General features: G+C 32.9%; 2 protein-coding genes across 3 annotated transcripts; both read right to left on the bottom strand.

The window, feature by feature from the left end:
- Positions 1-4220: 4220 nt before the first annotated feature.
- On the bottom strand, positions 4221-8575 carry LOC139867305 (phospholipase D alpha 1). 2 transcript variants are annotated; one of them, XM_071855656.1, is made up of 3 exons: positions 8480-8575; positions 5877-7773; positions 4221-4654 (listed from the first exon to the last, which is right to left on the bottom strand). In XM_071855656.1, exons 1-3 carry the CDS (start codon positions 8573-8575, stop codon positions 4221-4223), a joined length of 2427 nt encoding a protein of 808 aa, XP_071711757.1. The 2 variants fall into 2 exon arrangements, with proteins under 2 accessions (XP_071711757.1, XP_071711759.1); XM_071855658.1 differs by having other exon boundaries at positions 8492-8575.
- Positions 8576-9840: 1265 nt separating this feature from the next.
- Positions 9841-10269, bottom strand: LOC139867822 (uncharacterized). The gene has a single exon (XM_071856173.1). The coding sequence runs from the start codon at positions 10267-10269 to the stop codon at positions 9841-9843; it is 429 nt and encodes a 142-aa protein (XP_071712274.1).
- Between the last annotated feature and the right edge of the window lie 349 nt (positions 10270-10618).

Below are 10618 nucleotides of genomic sequence, written 5' to 3'. Positions count from 1 at the left end.
ATAGCTTGGTAACCTAAGAATTAGTTTGGACGTTATAATTGCCTGCTAATTGACGCGAATCCTAAAGGTAGCTACCGGGTTTAACACCCCCACCCAGAATATTCACTAGACGGAAGAGCTAGTGGGTGTGGTGTTTAGTACTTCGAGGTTTATATATCTATACAGACGAGAGGTTCGGTTTTGGTTCGAGGTCATTCATTCATGGTTTATTCCTGGGTATTAAAGAAATCTTCCGCTGTGCATTTGCTCATTTTAAAGATATTACTTGGAGTCATTTATGGTATATTTCAAAAGACGTTGCATTCGAGTCATTGAGTTTAACAAGATTATTATTAAAGAATTTATAGTTTGAATATATTAGGAGATGGTATGCATGCCTGTCAACTTTCGATGAAATGAAAGTTTGTCTTTTAAAAACGAATGCAATGTTTGTAAAATGTATCATATAGAGGTCATATACCTCGCAATGAAATCAATTATTATGTAACGTTTATAATCGATATGAACGGGGCATTTCATCTCCCCTCTCCCTCTCCAGGCGCCGATACTCCATCCGATGGGGCCAATTGATCAGTCTTCATTAATTCTCGGGCATAACTCTTTGCGAAATATGACATTATACTTCAAATTGATTATGACATACTAATCTTAGACACTCGGTTGAAACCCGATTAGTTAAAGGGGATGGACTGTTGAAAAGATGTTATATGTTTAGGATGTTGGTGATTTCCGTTTCATCCAACATTCATTTTGGTTAATTGAGATTTACTTGAATGCATGAGTTGGCTAGTTATACTTATCAACAGGTTCGGAGAGTGTGGAGTACACGCCCGTAAGAGTTGGCTGCTAACTGTCGCTTAATTGCGGGGATCAAGGGGTTGCGTCCCCTTGCGGGGTCCTAGAGGTAACGCCCCTGGTGAGCGGGCAGGGGTCGAGGGGGCAGCGCCCCGAAACCTCACCCGAAATTGCACTATTCGTTACCTAGAAAAGTTGCATTCGAATAAGTGTCAGCGAACAGCTATACCTTTTGGTATAACCGATTTTCCCGCCAAATATGAAGGGTTACACCCTTTCGATTTTAACTGTTTTTCTATAACAGTTTGATGGACATTTTGTTCATTCATTCTGCATTCATCAACAAACAGAAAACACACATACTCTCTAACAATTTGATCAGTGATTTCATTGTCAAAAACACTGATTGCGTTCTTGTCTTATCCCTGTAAAGAATTTGTGCAACCAAGGCAATCGTAGGGTCGAAATACTTTACAGAGAGTGAATACACGATTCAAGAACGAATCCATGCAGTCAATTCATACTCGATTTCTAACATAGGATAGTTCAAATCTAGATATGTTTGGGTTAAACAGCATGCAATTCATTTAGATCGTAAGATCTATTATATTATATTTTTTGATTTTGTTTGTAACAAAAATAATCAGTAAATATAACAAGTTTAACTGTACCGAAGGTAACTACTCTTACTATTTATGTTTTTACGTTTAAGTTAACGTTCATATAACCATTTACATTCATGACATAAGTTTCTTTTATTGTTAACTGTCACCTCAACGTCACATTAACATTTCCTTCATATCACTAGATAATACTGTAACAAATTAACCGTCATCCATGACACCTTTCCCCTCTAACACGAAAATTTATTGGAAGCTTCCAAATCAACCATATAACTTCTCACATTTTGATAACTATTCATTTTTGTTACAGTAATTATTATATATATATATATATATATATATATATATATAGTTTTTTCTCTATTTATTAAATAGTTTGTACCAATCGTCGATGTACGTCTCACTTTATTGATAGGATATTTGGGTCATTCATCTTGATAAAACATAAACTAAAACACAAAAATGGCACATTACAATTCAACCACATACCTTTAACTTATTACTATAAATCAATCATAATTGTTACTATGGTTCTCATGTTCTTCAACAAACACTTATCTAACACATTTGAAATCTTCCGATAAATTTTTGTGTTGGATGGGAAAGGTGTAATAATAATTGTAATAAACCATTTAATAAAATAGAAAAAACTATATATATATATATATATATATATATATATATATATATATATATATATATATATATATATATATATATATATATATATATATATATAACATATGTAATAATAATTGTAACAAAAATGAGTAATTATTAAAAAGTGAGAAGTTATATGGGCTTGTAATAAGTCAAAATAATAATAACTAGTTGTTTACCCTCGCTTCGCGCAGGGGTTCGTTTTTCAATGTATTTTATTGCGTTTAGTTTAACGATGATATCGTTGAAGCGCAACTCGAGTCGAACTAAAAGGTATAACCCGTCAAAGATGTAAATGTTATTTTAAGTTAACAATATAGGTGCATCTCTGCGGGTGGAGAAAAATATAAAGGAAATCAAAAAATAAAAAATAAAAAAAATTGTTACAACGGGTAGAGAAAAATATAAAGAAAACAATCGGTACTATTCATATTTTTTGCCTAGTAGATATTTGCTGCTGCTAATTATAAATAAACTATCGGTACTATTCATATTTTTTGTCTAGTAGATATTTGATGCGGGTGAAGAAAAATATAAAGGAAACCAAAAAGGAAAAAAATGGAGAAAAAAAACTGTTACAAAAAAAAAAAAAGTTGTAAGTACCGTGAATAGTGACCGGTGTACAACTATTGTTGCGCTGTGTACAAGTGATTAAAGCGTGTGAATAGTACTATTCATAACTTTTGTCTGTTAGTATACTATTCACGTGAATAGTACCGGTGTTCAATCGTTGTTGCGTGGTGTACAAGTGGTTAAAGCGTGCGAAGAGTACTATTCATAACTTGTGTCTGACAGATATTGACAAACATATAAAAATATATACTTAATATAGGTTCGTGAATCCGAGGCCAACATTTGATCAATGAAAGGTAAGGGAAAGTGATCTTTTCTGGTGGCGTCATTTAATTTTCTATAATCTATACAAACACGCCATCCTGTTACAGTCCTAGTAGGAATAAGCTCATTTTTCTCGTTTGTGATGACAGTCATGCCACCCTTCTTAGGTACGCATTAAACTGGGCTTACCCATGGACTATCAGAAATTGGATATATTATTCTTATTATTAGTAGTGTTAGTATTATTAGTATTATTACATAAAATACTACGACGAGGTCATGAGCGGGTCACTTTCGAAATGGGTTTTCGAACGGGATAGAGCTAAGGAAACTATGGGTTATAGCTATGGAGGTTATGGGTAATGTTCATGGCATGTCAGGGAACATTGCCTTAATAGTTGCTTGTTCAACGCTTTCCTTTACAACCAGACGGTAGTAATAGATATACACAAGTACACCGCAACTACAAGTCAACCTACAACCTAGGTGACTATCATTAAAACAACGTCCAAGTTCGCCTACTTACATTAGGCACTAGCGGTCTAAGGCACTAATTTACACATGAAATAAGGTCCCGCATAATCACACTTTTACAAAAACTATAGCTCACAAAAAACTATTCATAACTTTTGTCTGTTAGTATACTATTCACGTGAATAGTAACCGGTGTTCAATCGTTGTTGCGTGGTGTACAAGTGGTTAAAGCGTGCGAAGAGTACTATTCATAACTTGTGTCTGTTAGTATATATGGTAATAACAAGAACAATAATATAATAATAATAATAATAATAATAATAATAATAATAATTATTATTATTATTATTATTATTATTATTATTATTATTATTATTATTATTATAATAAAAATAAATTATTAAAATGTGAAAAATTATATGATTGATTCGTAATAAGTGAAAAGTTTTATAGTTAATTTTAAATAATATTGAAAATTTTTATGGTCAATTTGTAAAAGTGAAAAGTTTGTGTTATTTGTAAAAAATAAAAATTATACTATTCATGAATTTTGTGTTTTAAATAAGGGAGACTATACTATTCATGAATTTTGTGTTTTAAATAAGGGAGAAATAAAGCAAGAAGTACACATAGTTAATTTCTACACTACAAAAATTTAAACAAGAAGTTGCATATATATTATTTAGCCTACTAGTTTGAGGAAAAATAAACCTCTTACAAAACCGTGTGCACACTGATGATGCAGAAATTCAAACTGTTATGCAAACATTGCTTATTATTCAGCAACAAAAACTGCTTATTAACGCGCAAAAATTTTACCGAACACTCATTTTAAGTGGTAAGAATAGGAGGAAGGTAATCAGATTTAGTACCAAGTATTTTGGCACTTGTATCAGGGAACATTTGATGTCCAGGCAATTCAGTAACATTACCATCTCTAGTAATACCAACAGGATATCGAAGCAAATGGCCCGGTAGATCACGTTCGATATTTTCGCTTGCGTACATATCCCAATATCTGTCAGCAACTTCGTTCACTTTTTGTACACATTCAACGTTTTCAGGGTGCTCAAATGTCTCGTCAATCATGCCTAGGTGTTCATACCATAACGCCATACGGAACCCGTGGATCTCACCCCTAGCGGGTTGTCGCCCCACTAAATGATACGGTTGGTAAGCTCCCATAGCTATTTCTGAATCACGAGCACCGTCCATTGATCGTTGGTTGATGTTGGCAGATCCAACTATTATGTATTCATCATCAACTGTAACATGGTAGGTATGATGTTAGACAATTAATTATTGACTAGTGAAATTACCCGTGAAATCACAGGTTTGTTTAAATGAAACAATTTAATGACATATTTTAGGTATTAAGTGAATGTAAATGCTAAAGTGATTTATTTTAATGACCCGTTTGATTAAGAAACTTTTCGTTGTTTTTACAAATATATAGAGACATGTATTTTCACATACATATGTAACGTAATTAATTTCGTAAAAAAATCCATATTTGAATATTAATAATATAATAATAATATAATTATAATTATTATATTAAAAGTAAATAATAATAATAATAATAATAATAATAATAATAAAGTTCGTTTAAAATTGAGTATTTGTATTTTTAATAATAATAATAATAATAATAATATAATAATAATAATAATAATAATAATAATAATAATAATTAGTAATAATAAATGCCTTTTAATTTTTTTTAGAAAACTAAAATTATAATTTAGGAGAGATTTGTATATTTCCTTTTATAAAAGATTTCGTATTATTTTTTTAATTAAATTTATATATAATTATGACATCATCATTATGAAAATTAAAGAGTAATTAACTTAATGATCACATCATCATCATTTTACAGCTTTATATGACTATTTAGATTATTTCTAAGGACAACACTTATAGCTATTGTTAAGGTGCATTAATGTGTTATACAAAGTGAATAATGTTGACTTTTACATGGCAGTTATTAAAAATTCAAGTCTTTTTAATTTGCATCTTAACGACAATAAGAGTTCTCGTTAGAAATATTCTTTGGAGGTTTTATTGAGCCCAATAAACAAGTTTATTGTGGTTTCTAGATTTGTAACATTAGCCCATGTTAGGATAATTAAAACTATGCCTTTTTATGGGTTGGCTTGAGCAAGCCCACTTCCAACTGGGCAATAATTGAAAAGACTTTTAAACATTAATGGGTTGAAACAAGTTTCGGTAGGTTAGGTTAACCAACATTTTTTGTCCTAGGATGATAAATTTTATATTGGTGCATCATTAGAGGGTCAACCCGTTTTACCTAATACCCAACCTGGCCATTTTCTCACCTATAGTTTTAAGGCATTAATCAGTTAAAGATATACACTTAAGTAGAAACCTTTTTTTGCACAAACTAAAGGCATATATATAAATTTAGTTAAACCAAAAATAAGCAATCAATACAAAATCTGCAAGTTTAGAGTTAACACTTACCTATCATCATTTTCGAATGCACGTAGATCATGAAACGCCGGTTCTTTTGGGCATGGTGATAACCCGAGTTGGGTTCAGGTGCTTCGGTAGGTTCATATTCTCCGCTCTTTGTGTCTTCACGGTTTCCGAGGCAAAAGAAAGTTAGATACTCTCGTGGGTCCGCATCAATACCCTTCTTTTGTAGAGCTCCGACGATATCTTTATACATCATTTCCATTGTTCTTCGTTGCCAATCCAGTATGGCCTGAACGGATCCACTTTCAGGGATCCCTTCAGGCCACATTGGGACAACGATATAAACAATAAACTTTTGGCCTGCTTCAATCTTGCTAACAATTTTTAAAGAAAGCTCTTTCGGAATAAGGTGCAATGCACCGATTTCATTGATGTTAATATCTTTAGAGTTCCACGCGAATGAGCTTCCAAGAAAATATTGATTTTCGATATAAATGAAGTTTTTCGCTCTTCGGATAGCTTGAATATAAGCATCTTGAATACTTCTATCAATTATGTTATCTTTCCCACTTACAAGCCCTGCTTTAGCCGCTTCTTCCGGTGAGTCCGGGAACCCGAAGGCGGCCCCACCATCAATCGACCGAAAAAGTTGAACGTTCCACGTCTCTTGGTCATCGGGATATGTAACCGGAGATGGCGGGATTAAGATATCATTAAGTTGTCTTAAGTTAACCAACACATCTTTCCCACCTTGTTTTCGCCATCTTTGTTCAAAGTTGAATAAAACGTCCCACGCAATCGGTCCTTCAAGCCGAGAATGGATATCATGCCACGGCTCACGTGGGCCACCTTTCGCTATTGAAGCACCAGTGTGGTTCGGTTGGTGAAAATCGTGATGGTGGATCGAATCTAGTGTCCCAAAAAGCGGATGCGTTGCTGAATCATATCGACCGTCACATAAATCAATACCACCAACAAAACTAACCACTCTCCTTTTCGATCCACCATTCGGTAACTCATGATCCACCACTACAATCTTTTGATGATGCGTAAACATCGTCGAAACTTGAAAGTTTTGAAACTTACTACCACCATCATCAGGATCACGCGGGCATAAAATACAATGAACATCCGTCGTTGAAAAGAAGTTTTCGGTTTCTTCATCATGTGTAGCCATTAACCCATCTTGTTTAAATACATCAACCGAAGTTCGATCATCCCACACGAGCATAGCAATTCGAACACCTTCATCCGCCTTCTTTTTCAACAACTCACCAAGCATAACCTCACCTCCCTCTTTTTGCCTATTCGGGTCACGAATCAAAGCGATCTCAGTATAAACAGACCATCCGGTTATATAAATAAAATGTTTCGCATTACTAATCGCATCAAATATATCTTCCCAGCATCTATTCGGCTCATAGTTCTTTCCACCTGCAAGTGATATTTTTGGAATGAAATTATCAGGCACATGTGCATCTTGATACAATGAAACTCGACACCCTGTTCTTTGAGCGAAAAACGTATAAGGTACACCAGGGTACTTTCCACTTTTTATACCATGAGCCCAATTACGATCTCGTGTAACATCGAAAAATTGTAACTTGACATGAATCTTAGCACCAGATGATATCGGGTTCTTGTTTTCGTCCAAGATTTCGAGCCATTTGTCTACTTCATCACCTTCGGTTAGTTCACTAACAGGCATGTAAGCCCGTCCAAGTAATGTTGCACCAATCGGGTTATTATCTTTAACTGTGAAAATAACGTTCGAAGCTGAGTGAGCGCAATAGATGTGGAATGACTCGAACCATCTTGGATTTTGGGGTTCGTTTTCTATCTTTCGAGTTCGTCCAACTCTGCATTTTTCTAGATCGATTGTTGCGTAAATTTTGGGAGTTCCTTCCCCAAATCCAACAGTCTCTTGTATGTTTGCCATAAGCTGCAAGATTAAAAAACAAAATCTTTATTTTATCATAGTTTATTAGATCCCTAAAACCATTTTATATACTTTAACAAAGAGAATAACATATAGTTATGAGTTCTGACCCAATCTATGAAATGTCACAAACTTTCAATACATTCTTGAAAAAACAGATAACTAATGTATGAAACTATATATTCATAGTTATGATTCATTTTTTGCCCCATTTTATATGCAGTAGTTCCTACCAATTGAAACTGTTAAAGTTATATATATATATATATATATATATATATATATATATATATATATATATATATATATATATATATATATATATATATATATACACACACATAAATATGCTGATATGTATACAGAAATACACAATTATTTTTATAAATGTGTAATTCTAAGCCTCTACTGCTCTGCCTATTGTGATGACCATAATTAGTCTGTTACACATTGCGAGCACCTAAACTTATTTTCAGTTTGCTTGCAGGGATGATATTAAGGTATTTTATATTTTATATAGGAAGGTGATCCATACATCACAATATTTTGCCATACATCACTCAATATATTTCAAAGTGTTGTACAGTACCATATTTAAAGCATGTCTAGTGATGTATGCCTAAAGATGTCGGTGTAAGGATCATCACCATCTATTAACACAATGGGGTACATCTAAATCCGATCAAAATTTCAAAGAATATGTTTATACCTTCCCAAATACATTCTTTCCGCCACCGTCTCCCTGAAGGTTATCAACCTCATATATCGTAACATGAAGTGTTCCATGTAGCAATACCTTAGACATTTTCAGTCCTGCAAAATAAAAAACAAGATGACTGAACAAAAGTAATCATTTGACAAGGGTGAATCTATGTACAAACCTATAGAGACACCACTAGTTTGAAATTTTTCTTTACAAAATACTGCTCAAAATTAGATAAGACACCACAAAATGTAATGATATTGGCCCCATTTATTTTTAAAATTTATGATTTTTTGAAGGTAAATGGCAACTCTTTGGAAAATCTTTTTACAAAAGTCACCCAAATTGTAAAGGACCCATTTGAGTTTCGATCCTAAAATCGTCACATAATTTAAATTTTAATGCACATATAAACATACTAAAATTATGTGATCAGAACATATATCGTGCTAATGTGAATAAATAAATTCAAATTATATGAATGATAATACGAGTAATGAACGATATAAAACAATGCATACGTCTGTAAATGGAACAGAGAGGAAACAAATAGAATATGATCCCAAGTGAATGCAATTACGGGTAATTAAGAGGAATGTGGAAATAGTGATCCGTGAAAATAGTTGCTAAAATACTCAAAATTAACCGAAAAAATAGTCGTTATTTTTAGGAATATAAATTAAGAAATTGACTACTTTAATTTAACATCAAATTTCATATCTTGTGGCTTGTGCATCGAGCACAAATGCACAATATCTCATTAACGTGCATAATTTTGTTTTAATCACATGAAGCACATCTCATAATAGTTTATTTTGTGTAAACATTAGAAAAAAAAAAATTACACAAACTTTTTTGAATACATTTTTAAAATTGAAATTTAATTAACTACTACAGTAAAGTTATTCAGCATTTTTTATTTCATTATTATTATTGGTTAACACTTTAGTATTTGGGTCATCAAACACCATACATATGAGAGACTTTCTGAATGAGTTTTCTACGTTTGAAAATGTGAATATCAGTTAGAAGCGTGAAAAAAATACGGCATCAAAAATTTTGAAATGTGAAACAAAATGGTGTCAAAATTTTGAAGTGTTTAAAAAAAATAAAAAAAAAATTTTTTTTTTTTTTTTTGAAGTGTTGTTAACTGATGAGCAATGCGTGTGTTACGATACATCTTTTTGGGTAAAGGGTATTCACCCGGTAAATATATTGAATAAATAAATGATACAAGGAAGCACAAGAACGACTAAAGAGACATGCCTCTAAAGCCAACGGACCATAAAGCAAAAAACCAACACTAACACCAAACCAAAACCAAACATAAACAGACCGGACAACTTAAGGTATCTTCCAATCTGCCTTCATAGCCTGAACGTTTTGGTATTGTTCCAACTAATTGCCATAATCTTCATCCGGACAGTCGAAAAAATAAGCTCTTTCACCTTGTCACAACCCATGGCCTTTCTCGAAAAAAGCCGCCTATTCCGTTCCTGCCAAATAAAATAAACCGAAGCTCCAAAAACAAGCTTTGCAACAATAATACTATAGGTCATCTTCCCTGATATCGTATCAATGCTAGAAATAACATTTTGCCATGAAGGGGCACCCATCGCTATTTTTGAAAGACTTTTACTATAATTCCATATCTGCGATGCATATGTACATTCAAAAAACAAATGTGAATGCAAATCAGCAACTTGCGAACAAAAAGCACACACACTCGAAACACCCGAATTGAATCTGGTTTCCCATGCTTGCAATTTATCTTGTGTCTTCAATTTTTCGCCCATAAGAAGCCAAGTTATAAACGCATGTCTCAGCACACAGTTAGCAAACCAAACAATGTTATACCAACACTACAACTAACGAGCACTACAATGTAAGTACACAAAAATAAGCACACACAAATAAGCACACACAACTAACGAGCACTTAGAACCCAGTTATTATAGCACTTCAATGTAAGTATTCTTATCAAGTTCGTCCCAAAAGAGCGGTGTAAGTCGAATATTTGAAACTATCAATTGTCCTAGGGTTTGTTTGATTGGGGGGTTTTGATTGATTTTGATTAATAACTAAAACTAGCACGATTAAACAAACTTAAACTTAACAAGTAAACTAGTAGCAAGAAATAAGTAC

The sequence above is a fragment of the Rutidosis leptorrhynchoides genome, chromosome 9, assembly GCF_046630445.1.
Source record: "Rutidosis leptorrhynchoides isolate AG116_Rl617_1_P2 chromosome 9, CSIRO_AGI_Rlap_v1, whole genome shotgun sequence".
NCBI lineage: Eukaryota > Viridiplantae > Streptophyta > Magnoliopsida > Asterales > Asteraceae > Rutidosis > Rutidosis leptorrhynchoides.
Note: the sequence above shows the minus strand (reverse complement) of the source record. Positions and strands in the feature narration are given on the sequence as shown.

What these genes read in the sequence shown, in the direction of transcription:
- LOC139867305 (XM_071855656.1), bottom strand. Translation starts at nt 8,575, where the DNA reads ATGTCTAAGGTATTGCTACATGGAACACTTCATGTTACGATATATGAG. An exon ending in GAAAGAATGTATTTGGGAAG is followed by an intron (nt 7,774 to 8,479) that starts GTATAAACATAT and finishes TTAATCTTGCAG; the next exon opens with CTTATGGCAAACATACAAGA. An exon ending in GCATTCGAAAATGATGATAG is followed by an intron (nt 4,655 to 5,876) that starts GTAAGTGTTAAC and finishes ACCATGTTACAG; the next exon opens with TTGATGATGAATACATAATA.
- LOC139867822 (XM_071856173.1), bottom strand. Translation starts at nt 10,269, where the DNA reads ATGGGCGAAAAATTGAAGACACAAGATAAATTGCAAGCATGGGAAACC.